Source organism: Euleptes europaea, chromosome 6 (genome assembly GCF_029931775.1).
Source record: "Euleptes europaea isolate rEulEur1 chromosome 6, rEulEur1.hap1, whole genome shotgun sequence".
Lineage (NCBI taxonomy): Eukaryota > Metazoa > Chordata > Lepidosauria > Squamata > Sphaerodactylidae > Euleptes > Euleptes europaea.
The window spans coordinates 68307520-68325446 of NC_079317.1; the positions used below are offsets into that span (position 1 = coordinate 68307520).

Here is a 17927-nt window from a genome sequence, read left to right on the forward strand (position 1 = left end):
GCAATGATCCATACAATTTATAATGAATAATTCATTGCCTACAGTTAAGGATCAGCTAAGGTTCAGGATACAAATTAGATTCATGTAAGTGGTTTTGCCAATTAACCCTCTACTATTTACTATTATATTGCCCTTTTCATGTAATCATATATGTTTGACATAGCTAGTTTATGAGTTTGCCATTCTTCCTCAAAAATCTCATTTGAATACCTGACTTGTATAGTTCCTGTATTTGCAAAAACAGAGCAAGTCAAGAATAAAAATTACAGATGCCATGAATTTTCATGTTTGGTTTCTAGAATCTCCCTCCCCACAGATTGACACATTTTTGTATGCAGTTAAACCCATAATGATGCATACAACATGCAATGATGATACCAATATGAACTGCTATCTGTCTTTGAGATATTCAGTAACGCAATTGTAGATAATAAACATGCAACATACAACAGTTGTTCAGAATCACTTTGCAAAAACTGCCTATTTGCTGTCTCAAAACATATAAAGTGCATATGAAGGCAGAAATGTCCATATAAGGAATAAAAGTGATTTTGCACATTTGTATACTCTTAAGGAGACACAGCTGTCCTGATGGCATCTCTCACTATATTATTTCCATGGTAGATACTGACCACATAAAGGAATGTGACCACCATCGGATTTTCTGCTTCTAATTACAATTTCTCCTCCTCATCATCATATCACGTAATTAGCTCACAATGAAATTATATTTTCATAAGTTTAAGAAGTAGGGCAAGCCGTCTTAGTTTGTGAGACCATTCAAATAAATTTCCATGGAGGTAAGACAAAGAATAGATTCCATTAACAATACCTTCTATAAGGAAGTCTACATATGCCTTCTATAAGGAAGTCTATATATAATCCCAAAGCAGGTTTATCAGGAAAGGAACAATCCTAACCAAGCAATGCAAGGGATAAACAGAAACACATTTCAAACAAAAAATATTCTAAACAAATTCAGACAATAGAGTGTAAATGATTATCCAGACTTTGATAAGAAATTATTGTTTACTTAGGGCAGTTTTACGGAGTCAGTCTCAGGCATACACGCACCCTATCACCACCATATCTAAATTATCACAGCATAAACATCATGCCCATGAGATTTCCCCTTTCCCCTTTTTAGGCAGACTTGTCATAAATATGGGCTAATCACAGATGACTTGATATGCTGGTGGGATGGGTGAATATTGTACATATACATCACCAGGTGATCGTCCCTGGGATTCACTTCTAGTTTTACCATTCCAAAAAGACACAAGATTGCGTATTTGAACAATTAGAAACAATATCATTTCTGAACACAGGAGTATGGATGCCAAGAATTTTGCCACAAACATGTTCGACTGTTGAACTTACTGGGTTCAAAGGAGTCGATCAGATGTGAGCCGATCAGCTGGTCTGTTCGGTTCATGCCGAACGACTGCAAACAGTTGTCGAACAGGTTTGCATCAGGTTTTTGCATAACTATGCACAAATATGCTGCCAATTCAAACAGACTGACAACCATTAATGTTGCTAAGAATTACTTGTGTGTGTATGTGTAAAGTGCCATCAAGTTGCAGCCAACTTATGGCGACCCCTTTTGGGGGTTTTCATGGCAAGAGACTAACAGAGGTGGTTTGCCAGCGCCTTCCTCTGCACAGCAACCCTGGTATTCCTTGGTGGTCTCCCATCCAAATACTAACCAGGGCTGACCCTGCTTAGACACGCACTAAAGGGTCATTTTTAAAAAAACAGCCAAACATGGCACTTAGTCTTATGTGCACTCTCTTCAATCAGCCACTATTTTCCGACTTTTTTCATTGGTTCACCAACAGAATTTCCAGCCACCAAAAAAAGTACTACCTCAGCCCTTTTGATTGAAGAGATATAAAGGGTGTGTCTTTTCCTGTATATCACTATAGGTGAAATGGCTACACAGTTACTTTTTTAAAACAATGGAAGCTTAGATCTGAGGAATTAGCAGAACATACAACAGATTGTCATAATAACAGTTTGCACATTTGCAATAACCATTAAAGGTAAAGGTCCCCTGTGCAAGCACCGGGTCATTCCTGACTCATGGGGTGACGTCACATCCCGACGTTTCCAAGGTAGACTTTGTTTGCAGGGTGGTTTGCCAGAGCCTTCCCCAGTCATCTTCCCTTTACCCCAGCAAGCTGGGTACTCATTTGACCGACCTCAGAAGGATGGAAGGCTGAGTCAACCTTGAGCTGGCTACCTGAAACCGACTTTCATCGGGATCGAACTCAGGTCGTGAGCGGAGCTTTTGACTGCAGTACTGCAGCTTAACACTCTGTGCCACGGGGCCCTTATAATGTATAACCATTACCGAACTTTTAAAAAGCAGTCACACAGCAAGGAAGGGGGGGGGGTTGCATGTGTGAAAAGCTGATTGCGTTATAATGTACTGTTAGGAAGGAATATAGTGAAGCAAACTCTGAACAGCTACGAACAGGTCAACAAACGGTTGAACCGATCACTAAAAAGTCAACTCCCTGTTTCCAACCAGCTAACAGGACACAAGCTGGACTGGCATGTGTTCACGCATCCATTCACAGCATCCCTAAATATCTGCCAAACACTGAAAAGATGTTTTAGTAAGATACTGAAAGTGTAATGTAGTACCGTTACTAGTGTTTTTGTGATGCGGGCCTTCGTAACCATGTTTTGAATTGTGGTCCTCTGGATCATCAGGTCTTGGTGAGATAACGTCATCTGTGTGATAAAGGAGAGAAATGAAAATCAATGTTCAATTTATACATGATACTTTGTGCTAAACGTAATTTAGAAAAAAAACCCATGATTTAAGCTCAAAGTACAGCAACAAAACTATGTTTCAGAGCTGTTTGTCTGCTGTTGCCATCTTTTCTATACTCAGGATCAAGAATTAGTGAATTCACTGCCTTACTGCTGCTATTCACCCACCCAGGAACTTTCTATATGGGTTATTTGCTTCTGATTCAATGAGCAGTGGGATTCCTTTCCTGTTCTGCCACATTATCATGGTGCATTCATGTTCCTCCTGGCTTTCCCCCAGCTTTTCTTTTTCAAACCTGTTTTACTGAGAAGCTTTGCAAAAGGTAACAGTGAAGCCTGGATGGTTGCTGTATGGGTATGAAAGTTTTTTCCTGGACCCACCCCCACAGCAGCCGTTTCCCCTACCCTTGTGGTAGCCTCTTCTCCCTCCACTAGGGTTGCCAGCTCTGGGTTGGGAAATACCTGGAGATTTTGTTAACTAATTGTGTGGTGTAGTGGTTAGTGTATGAGATTAGGAGATGGGAAACCCAGATTTTAATTCCCCACTCTGCTATTGAAGCTTGCTGGGTGACCTTGGGCCAGTCACACAGCCTCAGCCTAACCTACCTTGAAGGATTACTGTGGGGATAAAATGGAGGGATGAAGTCAGCCACTCTGGGTCGCCACTGGGGAGAAATGCAGGGTATAAATGAAGCAAATAAATAAATAAATAAAATCTTGGTTATACCTGTTGGATGAACATCATATGGAAATTCAGCCTCATCTTCATTGAAGCTGGTGGAGAAGACGTCAGGTTTGATAACATTGGGATCGGTTGTTCCTCTGTCATTTGCCGAGCCACTGCCCATGCTACTGTCATCATCAGTAACTGGTGGCGGATCTGTGACTGACCTTCCCCCAATGTAGCGGGTTCCATCAGCATTGGAAATTTCTGTCAGAAAGAGGGAACGTGCCATTTTACATTGGTTAAATGTGGATGATCATTTGCCAGTGGTAAATGACCAAGGTGTGCAGAGGTAAAGTTCTCCTAATTACTTAACAGAATATTACAACGGCTGGCACACAAGGTGGTTAAATATACATTGTGGGAGGATACAACTTGGTAAATGGCTCTCTTTGGACTACAGTCTCTCTGGACTACACAAAGTATTCTGTGTATGTAGTAAGTTTTGTGACCCAAGAACTGTGGAATGTATCCAATATGTAATAAACATGGCCACAAAGAAAGGAAAAAGTTTTCCAATAGACAGCATGATGGAGGTCTCTACATATGCAGATACAACTCTTGCTTTCTTTAAGGACAGTCTTGCATGTTATGAAAAGAGTCAGAAAAGCAGATGTGGAGGTACACCCATACTTTTGCTTTCTGGTGTTTTTTTTAATGTGCAAATGAAGAACAAGCATATGAATCCCATGGGAACAAGCAAGGAAGATGCACACATTACTGATTTATGTAGAGCAATCAGTGCATGTGGTACTTGTTTTATCTGGCCAAGGGCCGCAAATAAACTATCTATCTAGTACTGCAAGCAACAAACTTCATTTAACACATTAAACATTTCTAAAAAGTCTTGTACAAAATGCGTGTGTAAAATTCCATCAAGTCACAGCTAACTTTTGGCAACCCCATGGGGTTTTCTAGGCAAGTTATTTAAAAGTTTGCCATTGTCTTCCTCCGCAGAGTCTTCCTTGGTGGTCTCCAAGATGCAATGATATTGGCTATACTATCCTATTCCACATCCCCTTGTACAAAATAAGCAACATAATATGTATTACATTCAGTACATACCTACGATGCTCTGATCATCTGGCCAAGACGAATATAACTCTGTCACTGAATCGCAATCTTTGTCTCTTGTTTCTAAAAGGGAGAAAAAAAGTAGTATCTGGTAATTTCAGTAAAAAGCAGTAAATCAAACTAAAATTGAGGATTGCATCCACAATTTGAGTCCAAAGAACATGTAAATTTATATTTTACGGTTATGCTCATTTCCAATTGGAAATCAAACCTGCAAGTGAGTTTGGCACCCCCTTCTACCTGCTTACCACTTTTGCTTTCAAAATTAGAAGCTGGTTCTATTTTTAAGTGATTTGGGCAGACCCAAATTTCAATTAGCAGTAGCACTGCTAACTTCCTGGAAAAAAGTTCTGTCTCTTTATCAAAGGCTTAATGGGATGTTGTATAGTAGGTGGTGTTATTTACCTCCATGACATGAAAAGCTTCAGCTGCCCATTTCCACACATTAAGCCTCTGTTAAAGGAATGGGACATTTTTCTCCAGGCCTATAGGCAACCCTAATAAACAGGTTGCTATCATCACATTTAATTGCTCATCAGACTCCTAGTCTAGGACTAGCCTCAATACCATTCTTGACATATTGAAACCAATGGGTTTAGGTACAGGCCTAACTGCCTGGTGTTTATAAAACTTGAATCTAAGGGACAAGTTAACTCAGTACATCAAACGCTCTGCCTTGAGACATATATAATGACGCAGCAACATTCGTTTACATTTGTCCAAAGTATTTATATTTGTCACATAAGCTTAGAAAGCATAAAGTTTTCTGTGGATTTGCAGAATTCCAATATATCTAGTATTTATTAACTGGCTACACAAGCTAGTATAACCAAATCCATTTTACAAATTGATTGTGTATCATCGGTTACAGCATACCAAAGAATACATATAGGCAGATTCCATCTTGTAATTTGGAGTTCCAATACATTAAAAAGACAGTCTATCATTCATAGAATTTGTTCACCCCAAAATATGACAGTCTTTGCATACACACACAGCATGTTAACTTGATAATTAAAGCCATTTTTCACATCTTATTAAACCATACTTATCTTTTTGGAGCTTTTTTATTTTTCCAGTTTATTGCAATACATTTTTTGCCATAGCAGCAGACGTATAACCATACCAAATCTACATAAGGCACTCCGTTTTTCAGATATCATAATATTACTACAGGATTCATTGGATACCTTGAGCTTGTAATTTCAGATGCTTGGTCCACAATATCAATCCCAAAAGCTTGAATATTAAGACATGATTTGCAGAATTCAGCTGTTTCTTTCAGCCCATTCCTGAGCAGCGCCAGCGGCCCAACCCAAAGGCCTTTGGAGGCCGACAAAGGCCTCCGCCAGCGCAATGGCCCAAAACGCCAGCGCCTGAAAGGCGCACGCCAGCGTTAGTAGCCCCAGCACCGGCTTGCAGGCCCAGCCACTGGTTCCCGGCCGCCGCCGCAGTAGAGCTGGGCCTGCACGCCGCAGGAGCCTCCTGCCGGCACAGGCCGCAGCGGTGCCCCGGGAGGCGTTCTGGCCCCCTGGGAGGCATTCCCGGGGCGTAATGGCGCCGGCTGAGGGGCGGGGCCGCCATAAGGCGGCCTCCTGAGACCTTTCAGCTCGGGAACGCCCCCTTTCCCCACCCGAGATATGCCACCTTTTAGGTGGCGTATTTCCCATGCAACCCTATGAGGGTTGCATGGTTTTTTTGAACGGGGCGCTGGGTTGCCTCCTAAGCCCGCTGGGTTGCCTCCTAAGCCCGGCGCAGACATTCCTCCCAGGAATGCGCTGTTTGAAACGTAATGGACTGTCTCTCCTAGTGTAAGCGTATGTGTGCATTTTAGATCTGGCCAGTGTTCTCTTCTGGCTATCCCTTTTTTCACAGCTGATTTGCCTGTTAGAAACTGGGAGTTTTCTGCAATTGCTTAAGCATTTTGGAATGACCTTCCACAGAACGTACACCAAGCAGGGTTACCAGTCCCTCTGTGGGATGGGGGATGCCCCACTCCTAGCTCGTTTCCTGCCACTCCTCACAGCAGTGGTGTGAGAAAAACAAATGGCTGTCAGGCCAAAGGTGCAATGTCACTTCCAGGGGAAACCAGGAAGTGACATCAGTCCTCTCCAGGAATCACCAGAAATGGCTGCCCTCCCATGTCTCTTCCTTATACTAACCCTAAACCTGCCTGCCCACCAGTCTGGTGGCCAGGCAGGGCCCAATGCTAAGCCTAGTTGACCTTTAGGATACCGTCTAATACTGTTTTGTTGATTGTGCTGCTTGTTTTTTGACTGACATCAGTTTTGTATTTGTTAGGGCTATTTGGGCAAGTTTTACCTATGCGAATAGTGGGTCTTTTTGGACTGTTGTGACGTATTTTTAATATTTTGTTGAAAGCCACCTTGAGCCTTGTGTATAATCAAATCAGACTTGATGCAAAAAACCGACATCAAGACCTCTATGTTTTTTAAAATGCTTATATGCAGCCCCCAGGTGGCTCCTTTGAAGATCATAGAAGGATCACCGACAGACAGGTGTTTAATCCTTTCCTTCCATGCCTCTTCCACAACTGAAAAACCTCTCCCAAGTGACAATTGGCTCTTATGGGAACATACATGGATTCAGGCCCTGAAACCTGTGTTTTCTTGCAACACCCAAATGCTGTTTCAGAGAGGAATTTTAAATCATAGAAGCAGCATAGCAGGAAGGGTTAAGTGCCCTCTCTCCCAGTGACCCCTGATCTTCAAAGCAGCTGCTTAGAGCTACAAATTTAACATTTTAAAAAACATGGACATCTTGACACACAAGTATTTCTAAGGGCAAATCTGATTTTGCCTTAAAACTTTAAAATAAATAAATACATAAATACATAAAATTGATGAGAACAGGAAATCACTACGTTCATTAATGGTGTATCTTTCAGATGACAGTGCTTGTGATACTTGACAGTGCAACTTTATGCTTCTGTAATAAAGCAGAATGTTAAGAATGCCACCTTTTGCAATATACTAATCATGTTTGCAACTCATTCAAAAGAAATCTAGTTGATTACAGGGGGCTGATAAACCTGTGGTTTTGTTGAGAAACCTGAAAATGCACATCAAGGTAGGTATCAAGCAAATGGAAAGCTTCCTTAGAACTTTTGATCTACTTTCATCTTTTTTCTTCCCTTCTTATCACATATAGCATGGAAACGTCTTTCAGGAAAAAAATGGGACAATGCATGAGTGAACACAAATGTCTCCAAGGAAGTATGTGGAGAAACCAAAAACATACCTGATGAATTGAAGCAATACGTATCATAACGGTCAGATATATTTGACTGAAGTACATAAATCCCAGTGGTATTTGCAGCACAGAGAGGATAAGGGGTATGTCGTGGAACCACTATTTTTTCTTCAATGTAACCATATCTAAGAAAAAGAGAAGGATATTATCATGTTAGGGAATCTAAACATCTAACCAGTATAGACTTCATAGAACTGAATATTACCAAATAAATATCTGTGACAGAACCACATCTTACTCACTAAATTCTGCTTCTATCCATGGAAGCAGTTTCTCTTCCTGTTCTACTGTAATTCCATCCTACAGCTCATTGGGTTTATAGCATCCTTATATCTAACAGTCAGGGACCACCCAGGGCTAGGATACAGGTTTTAGCAAACCCAGGGGAACTCTTAAGTTTGCAGAAAATGTTTGTTTTTCAAGAAAAAACATTGGAGGTAAAAAAAAAATGCCTTTCCGCTCTCCAAACTTGTGTGGCATTTTTGATGCTGCTGTAGGAAGAGGAATTAAGCAGCTAAGAATGGTGATGGAGCAGGAATCAGCAGGAACAGAACACAGAGACAGAGCAGAGAGGAGGTATGGAAGAAGAAGAAGAGTTGGTTTTAATATGCCGACTTTCTATGCCACTTAAGGAAGAATCAAACCGCTTACAATCACCTTCCCTTCACCTCCCCACAACGGACGCCCTGTGAGGTAGCTGGGTGTTGGCTAATGAGTTATCAAACTCCCGGACTGGTCATAACAACCCCAGGCATAAGTGTGCACGCTGTTCCCGCCGCGCGCCTAGCCCCAAATGCTATGGGGAAGGCACTTGCGCGCGAGTGAAACTGACATGAACGCTCCTATGTATCCCACGGAGCCAGCAGCTGAGAAACAGAGGCCAGGTCAACCTCTCCAGTGAACCAGAGAGACTTCACATTCCTGTGTGCCTCCATTCCAGCCAACGCCATTTCGAAGCAAGCGGACAAGCACATAGCCTTCTCCAACACCCCCCCCTCTCTTGCATCATCGGCCTGAGTAGCGAGCTATCAAGAGACATTGAGATAACAACGATGAATCATTCCTCCAGCAATGCAGATTGACAAATCCCGGACACAGCAATATCGCACCTTTGTGTTAGATCGTTAAAGCCAATCAGTGAGCCTCCCGGTTTCTCCCGGGGTTGCACAAGTCACTGGAATCAGAATAGATTTCTCTAAATTGCCTTCGCCCCACCCTGGCAGCCAACCATCAGGGTCTTTGTCACCTTTTGTTTTAGCTTGGGAACTACAAGGATAATCCCATCACCTTCCCCCACCCCCAGAAAACAGTTTATCTGAGGTCTCCTGAAAGTCCATACCTGTCTCCCTTAGGTCTTCCCCTTCATACTGACTGTCACTCTGTCAGTGTGGGCAGCCATGCTCGAACATGCAGGGGACCGCCCCTGCCCCCTCTTTATCCCCCCCACCGCCATTTTTGCTTATTCCTCTTAGCCTACGGAACTCAGGACATGTACCGTATAGCCTGTCAACGAATTCCTGCCACACTGGCAATTGTTTCTCTCTCTCCTCCTTTTGATTCCTAGATTCTCTGTGTATGTATGTATTGCTACATTGAATGCTTGAAAAACATAAACTCTCTTAATTTGGAATCCCTTGCCTCTGTCGTTATTCCAAGGTCACAAAATACGGACTCTGGTATAGTTGGTTGCTTCCCGCTATATAAATATTATAGTTACCGTATGCGCAGCTAATTTCCCCAATCAAGGTGCATTTCGGCTAACACGGGGCTGAGAGAGCTCTAAGAGAACTGTGACTAGCTCAAGGTCACCCAGCTGGCTTTGTGTGTAGGAGTGGGGAGACCAACCTGTTTCACCAGATTAGAGTCTGCCACTCATGTGGAGGTGTGGGGAATCAAACCCAGTTCTCCACATTAGAGTCCACTGCTCCAATAGGATTTGTCCCCCCACATCAGTGACATATCTTCACTTGTCACTTTATAAATTAGAAAATTAAAAGATGACTCTCCATTAGAATGTGGTAAATGCATAATCCACAGTGGGTATCTTCAAAAAGTAGTACATGAGGGCCAGTGTGGCGTGGTGGTTAAGAGCAGTGGACTCTAATCTGGACAATCAGTTTCAATTCCCCACTCCTCCACACGAAGCCTGCTGGGTGAACTCGGGCTAGTCACAGTTCTCTCAGGACTCTCTCAGCCCATGCGAAGGCAGGCAATGACAAACCACCTCCGAACATCTCCTGCCTTGAAAACCCTATGGGGTTGCCATAAGTCAGCTGTGACTTGACGGCACATACACACAGAGAGAGTACATGGAAGAGTCCATAGTTCAGTGGTGCAGTGTATGCTCTGCACACATCAAGTCAAGGTTCAACCTATACTTAAAAAAATACAGGTCAGCAGTTCTCAGCATGAACACCCCAAGCTCCCTGCATTTTGATTTAAAAACTCCCTCCCCCCTTGCCAGCACATTCCACATGCCAGATAGCCCCTTCTTACAGTGTATGCAGCAAACTGAGTATGCCCCAAGGACGCTTCCATTTTTTTGTCTTCCGAAAAGACAGGGACAACGTTACTAGCTACACTTTGAAAGCAAGTTTAAGTAGGGTTGCCAACCTCCAAGTAGTAGCTGGAGATCTCCTGCTATTACAACTGATCTCCTGCTATTACAACTGATCTCCAGCTGATAGAGATCAGTTCCCCTGGAGAAAATGGCCGTTGTGGCAATTGGACTCTATGGCATTGAAGTCCCTCCCCTCCCTAAACCCTGCCCTCCTCAGGCTCCGCCCCCAAAACCTCCCGCCGATGGTGAAGAGGGACCTGGCAACCCTAAGTTTAAGGGAAATGTTTTTATTGTCTGTACATAGCCTACAAGTTCAGGTCTTAGAGGGGAACTGAATTTTATAGGATCACAATTCCAAAGGCAACAACTAAAGTTTTAATCAATCATACCCTTTCAATGGTAGAACACTTCAGACAGCAAAAAACTTCTTAAAGAGGGGGAACCACTTACATTGTCCTAAGCTTATTAGATTGGATCTAATAAAAGACTTCATAGGGGAAACTTTCCCTGCCTCTACCAGCTTACTGCAGGTCCCAAAACCTGTCCCTGAATGTCAGGCAATCCTCATAAAAAAAATGCACCACAGCATAGGATGTGGCAGTGATGAGGGGGAGTCCAGGGACTCCCCATTCTCCATTGCTGTTGAAGTGTCGTGTCCTGTTATTATGCTCTCACAAACAAGCAAAGTGAAGCAACTGATTCAATATCTCAAATTCAAAGCTTTTATAACAACCGCAGGCACCATAACAATTTAGAGAAACCTGTATATAAAGGAGAAAAGAAGTACTAAAAGTTTTTAAAAAAATAAACCCTCCATTGTGTAATATGCCCGTCGTCTTATTTTTGACATTTAACGTGATCTTTTAAGTTCAATTTCATCCTTTGTGCAGCAGATTACACCTTATTCAATATGTGTTCTCTTCAAATAGTAAGAATAAAATGATGAAAAGCCCACTGGATTGATCAGTAACTCTCCCTGAAAGGATTTTTATGACATCTCTTCTACAAGTAACTGAAAAGATCTTTTCTCAGCCCATAGGAAAGAGAAAACTGTAAATTAAAAAAAATAGCTGTATAATAAATGTCCACTCTTTCATTGGTTTAAAGAAATAAACCACTGAGACTGCAACTACTATAACTTTTCTGACTAGCATTTGGACCTCATGTTTTTTGACAATAGAGCTCTTTCGTTTTCCTTCTCCCATAATTTTGTATATCACTCAGAAAAAAAGGATGAAAGGTTGCCATAAGGGCAAATGTTGCTGTAGGAAACCAAGAATGCCTTCTGGAGACTATAGAACTAATAATAACTGTGCTCGGCATTTAGGTTGTACATAGTTAGACATTTTCAAAGTATCTCATCAACAGCAACTAGCTAATATTTTCATGCTAATTAAGTTAATTACTTTCCATATCAATGAATTTAGCTGTACTATAATTATGTACTTTCATACATCCAAGAACAGTGTGCATGTCAAAGAAGAAGGAAATCCATACAGAGGGAGGGCTTCTTGGCCATCTTCTGGTCACTAGGGGTGTGTGGTGGTGGGGAGGTAGTTGTGAATTTCCTGCATTGTGCAGGGGGTTGGACTTGATGACCCTGGTGGTCCCTTCCAGCTCTATGATTCTATGACAGAGTAAAGATTCAAATAAGACAACATTTCAACCTTTTGTAAGGATGTGAGGTGGAAGCACTTATTCCCATATATATGGAGGTAAAATTTTAGTGTTTTGTTTTTCTTTAGTAGTAGGTAGATCAGCCAAATATTAATATTATAAATGCTCCCACATATGAACATCAAGAAAAAAAATTATATGCCTCATTTAACAGGCTGACTGCAATCCTAAGCAGAGCTATACCTTTCTAAATCCACTGAAGTCAACAGGCTACAAGGATGTAACTCTAAATCCCTTGTTTAGGCTGCAAAACACTTGTTCAGGCTGCATACACAGCAAGTAGCAATTTCTTCCAGAAAACAAAGTTGTCAGACAAATGGTCAAGCAGCCCTGTGGCACATATATTACTATTTTTAAATTATTATTATTTGAATTTCTAACCCACCCACCCCGGCCAAAACCAGGCTCAGGGCTAGTAACAATATTAAAATCACAATATATAAATATAACAATAAAACAACTAAAACCATAGAACACAATCTCCTAGATTATTAAAACAGATGGTGTACCAATTCATACAGTGCCCGCTGCGGCATAATAAGTGCCAGAGTCAAGTAGGCAGGTCGCTCCCCTATAATGTAAGTTGTAAAAGAAGGAAAAAAAGGGGGGAGTAGGGAGCCCAGCATTATTACCACCTGAGGCTGCCCTCAATTGTAGGCCTGGTGGAATAGCTCTGCCTTACAGGCCCTGCAGAACTCTTTCAGGTCCCTGATATTACTAGGCAGGGCATTCCACCAGGCTGGCGCCAGGGCTAAAAAGGCCATGGCTCTTGTCGAGGTCAGCCGCACACTCTTAGGGCTGGGGCTCACCAACAGGTTATTAACCAATGAACACAGTGTCCTTTGGGGGGTGTACCCGAAGGAACGAGGGTCCCAGACCATGTGAGGCTTTAAAGGTCAAAAACAGCACCTTAAACCTGATCTGATACTCCAGCTGGAGCCAGTGCAGTTGTCGGAGCACTGGCTGTATATGTTCTCGGAGTGAGGCCCCCATAAGGAGCCTCGCCGCCACATTCTAAACCAGCTGGAGCCTTCGGATCAGTCTCAAGGGCAGCTCTACCTAGAACGAGATACAGTAATCCAGCCGTCAAGTCACTTCCGACTCATGGCGACCCTATGAATGAAAGTCCTCCAAAATGTCCTATCTTTGACAGCCTTGCTCAGATCTTGCAAATTGAAGGCTGTGGCTTCCTTTATTGAGTCAATCCATCTCTTGTTGGGTCTTCCTCTTTTCCTACCATGACTGTCTTTTCCAGTGACTCTTGTTGTCTCATGACGTGTATATAGCAGGATAAAATGCTAGTTGTTAAATACATTAAACGCCCTCATTAAATACCGCTTTAGCACAAATTTTCTTGGCTGCTAAGGCAAAGAGTGACACTCTATAGGAAACAAATGGATCGACATCTAAGAGGAGAAAGAGCAGCTTCCCTAATTCTGAAAAGAGATTTAAATCATTTAAAAGTGGTGTAAGAAATTTAGTTCTGGGGTCTATAAAGAGGACAGGATAAAATATAGTGCAATGGGTCCTCTGGAACTGCAGCTCCACAAACACATAGATGAGAGGCCCACGGTATTTGGGAGTAAATTTATTAAAAGTGCTTTGCTTCATCTTGTGGGTTGTGACCTGTAACATTAACCATACCAGAAGTTATACCAGACACTTTGCCAGTTTCATTTTGGATTTTTTAAGAGAGAAAAATTATCATTGTCGTATTAATTTACAGCCTGCCTTTCTCACTGAGACTCAAGGCGGATTACAAAATATGTGAAGCAATTCAACCAGACATCAAAGACCTCTGCTAAACAGTGCAAGATGGCTAGGATTACAGAACTGGAAAACAAAAGCTTCCTAAATCAACCAAAACTGTCTAAGTAGGCTTGCCCGCTCTGGGTTGGGAAATGCCTGGAGTTTTTTGGAGCGGAGCCTGAGGAGGGCAGGGTTTGGGGAGGGGAGGGACTTCAATACCATAGCATCAGGGTTTCCAGGTCCCTCTTCAAAACCTGTGGGAGGTTTTGGGGGCGGAGCCTGAGGAGGGTGGGGTTTGGGGAGGGGAGGGACTTCAATACCATAGAGTCCAATTGCCAAAGCGGCCATTTTCTTCAGGTTATCTGATCTCTATCGTCTGGAGATCAGTTGTAATAGCAGGAGATCTCCAGCTATTACCTGGAGGTTGGCAACCTTACATAGCGTCCAATTGCCAAAGCAGCCATTTTCTCCAGGGGAACTGATCTCTATCGTCTGGAGATCAGTTGCAATAGCAGGAGATCTCCAGCTAGTACCTTGAGGTTAGGAAATCAGTACAGGGGCGACAAAATTGTACAATAACAATTACTGTTAAGTGCAACCAATATTTATCCTTTGGTGTCTAAATACAACTATACATATAAACATACAGTGTTATGTACAAGCATACAAAAATAACAAGCACAACCAAACAAGTCCACATGGATGGTGACACAGACACTAACAAAATTCACAAAAATGCAAGGTCTTTGGCAAGATGCTGCATTCTTCTATAAGTCCCATGCAGGTAAGTGTGCAATTCTAGCAGAAATACCAATTTTAGAGGAGTAACTTGATGGAGGATACGGCCGTTTCAAATTCTTATGGGTAGAATTCTTCATCAGTCCTTCATATAGATTCCTCTAATATTGCACATCTTAAAGATTAAATTTCAAAATACTGGATGCATGTTAGTTCCCACGAAGGATAACTACCCTTCGTGGGAACTAACATGCATCCAGTATTTTGAAATTTAATCTTTAAGATGTGCAATATTAGAGGAATCTATATGAAGGACTGATGAAGAATTCTACCCATAAGAATTTGAAACGGCCGTATCCTCCATCAAGTTACTCCTCTAAAATTGGTATTTCTGCTAGAATTGCATACTTTCCTGCATGGGACTTATAGAAGAATGCAGCATCTTGCCAAAGACCTTGCATTTTTGTGAATTTTGTTAGTGTCTGTGTCACCATCCATGTGGACTTGTTTGGTTGTGCTTGTTATTTTTGTATGCTTGTACATAACACTGTATGTTTATATGTATAGTTGTATTTAGACACCATAGGATAAATATTGGTTGCACTTAACAGTAATTGTTATTGTACAATTTTGTCGCCCCTGTACTGATTTCCTAATCTCCTGATAGTAGTACAGTGGTGTCTTTTTCTCCTACTGGTACCTGGAGGTTGGCAACCCTATGACTAAGGCATGACATACCATAATGAAGAAAGGAGTTTACAGAAGTAGAGGACATTGCAATAAAAAGAGAGATGATACGTACAATAAACATTGCAATAGAAAAAGACAAACAAAAACAGCAAAAGGAAAAGGAAATGGAGATATAAAATAAACCATATTAAACGGGGGCTCAGGCTGTTACCGCACTAGGTATTCCCAGAGATGTATCAAGAGTTTGGAAATGCTATAAAAAATACTGTTCACACTTTCTATGTATTCCCACCGATGTATTAAGAGTTTGAAACTGTTATAAAAAATACTGTTCGCGCTTTGTTTGGCCCCTTTAGCTGTGAAGACGTCTTCCAACCATTTTTTAGCCGTGGCATCCAAAAAAACTTTTAAAGCAATGTTTTTTATAACATTTTCAAACTCTTAATACATCGCTGGAAATACATAATGCAGTAACCCCCTCAGTTTGCGTGCTGATTTAAAGTGCGGGGTCCAGTCTGAAAGGAACTGCCAACAGAAGTCAAGCACTATAAAGGTTTTTTACAATAATCATAATTAATTTTCCCACAATTAGTATTAATATCTACTAACTGATCCAAAATTCTAAGAAAGTGAGGCACAAATAGGGTTGCCAACTCCCTCCTGGAAGTTCAAGATATGCAGGTGGAGCATGACAAGGAAGATGTTTTGGGAGGACAGGTAGCTCAGCAAGGATTTGATTCCATAGTGTCCACGCACTAAAGCTGCCACGTCCTCCAGGGAACTGATCTCTGCAGTATGGAGATCAGTTGTTTTTCCAGGAGAACTCAAGGCCCCACCGGGAGGCTGGCAATCCTATACCTATGTAACTTTCAGGATCCTATTCAGATACATAACTAGAGTCATTGAATGTATGGAATCACACCCTTTGGACCACTCAGACAGGCAAGGAATACATTTCCCAGGGCTGCCAAAAAAAGGTCCAGGACCCACTGGAGCCAGCACCCAGTTTTGCTGGTGAGGAACATCGAAGTACCTCCTTTCCTTCAGCCAGTTCTGGAGGGTTGCCAACCTCCAGGTACTAGCTGGAGATCTCCTGCTATTACAACTGATCTCCAGCCAATAGAGATCAGTTCACCTGGAGAAAATGGCCACTTTGGTAATTGGACTCTATGGCATTGAAATCCTTCCCCTCCCCACACCCCACCCTTCTCAGGCTCCGCCCCAAAAATCTCCAGGTATTTCCCAATCTGGAGCTGGCAACCCTACAGTTCTTCCTCCATTGGGGGAATGATGGGGAAGAGGCGATGGCAGGGAAGGAGTGAGAGCCTTTTCCAGTGCCATTTTGTCCTCCCAGTTTTCCCCAAACCAGTACTTTTGTATCTTCACCTGGCGGGCAAAAGAAATAAAACACACTGTCTTTCCTTTAGAGTTCCTACCTGCAGGTTTCCAATCCCAGATTGAAAGCTTGCTCCATCTGCTCCCATGTTGGCAGAGTACTGTTGAGGGCCTTGCAAAGTTCAACGGCCTCTTCTCTGGTGAGGCTGTAGCGCCGATCTTTCTCAACATGGAAAACTCCTGCATATCTGCAACTTATATTTAAACCTAATGAAGAAAAACAAAATATGAGCTGTTTCAGATGTTTGACTACCTCAAAATCTCTCAGGGGAATTACCAGTGGGAACCTGCAAGGATTTGCCATTTCTGCCATTTCCCCTCTCCCACTATTTGCTCTTGCCTGCCATGAAAGCCCCCATAGCTTCTCTTCTACTATTCCCTTTTCCCCTTCCTACCCAACAGCCAATGTACTTTTACCCGCCCCTCTGATTAAGCTCCCCCCCCCTCCAACAGTGTCTACCTAGGAAAACTATAGTAGTGTGGTGCCAGCTACTGGACTAGACCCCTCTGCATGGTAGGAAACCCACAAGGACACGTAGAATGGCACCTCACTTTCCCCTGTATCCCCCTCCTCACACTATTTCTTCTTTTCCTCTGCCTGCAACCCCCATATGCTCTTTCCTTTCTTTGCCTCATTCTCAGCCATTCAACAACCTACCTATTCTCTGTCTCCCATCTTCAGCTATATTTATCATTAATTTACTTCATTTATACCCAAGCTTTCTCTTAGTGGGACCAAAGCACCTTACATCAATCTCCTCCCCTCCTTTTTATCCTCACAACAATCCTGTGAGGGTGGTTAGGCTGAAAGCATGTGACCGGCACAACATCGCCTAGTGAGCATCCACGGCAGACTGGCAATTTAAACCTGGGTCTCCCAGACCCTACTCTGAAACTCTAACCATTACACCACACTGGCTTTCATGGGAGGCGGGGCTGCTGTTGAACAGTAACAAGCAGCCTGGCATACATGAGTAGGGTTGCCAGGTCCCTCTTTGCCACCGGCGGGAGATTTTTGGGGCGGAGCCTGAGGAGGGCGGGGTTTGGGGGGAGGGACTTCAATGGTATAGAGTTCAATTGCCAAAGCGGCCATTTTTCTCCAGGTGATCTGATCTCTATCGGCTGGAGGTCAGTTGAATTAGCAGGAGATCTCCTGCTACTACCTGGCAGTTGGCAACCCTATACATGAGTCATGCAGTCATGTGTTATCAAGTCACCACTCGTTGCTGCCACACCTGACCCTGATGAGTCCACCCTCAAGGC

The 17927-nt window shown here is 42.6% G+C and overlaps 1 protein-coding gene across 1 annotated transcript in view; it reads right to left on the reverse strand.

The window, feature by feature from the left end:
* Positions 1-17927, reverse strand: part of CD44 (CD44 molecule (Indian blood group)) — a 101299-nt gene that overhangs the window by 37373 nt on the left and 45999 nt on the right. Inside the window, exons 2-6 of the mRNA XM_056851018.1 lie at positions 16706-16871; positions 7844-7980; positions 4574-4645; positions 3512-3715; positions 2655-2742 (exon numbers count right to left, since the gene is read on the reverse strand). Coding sequence (XP_056706996.1) covers positions 2655-2742; positions 3512-3715; positions 4574-4645; positions 7844-7980; positions 16706-16871 — 667 coding nt within the window. The remainder of the gene's footprint in view (positions 1-2654; positions 2743-3511; positions 3716-4573; positions 4646-7843; positions 7981-16705; positions 16872-17927) is intronic.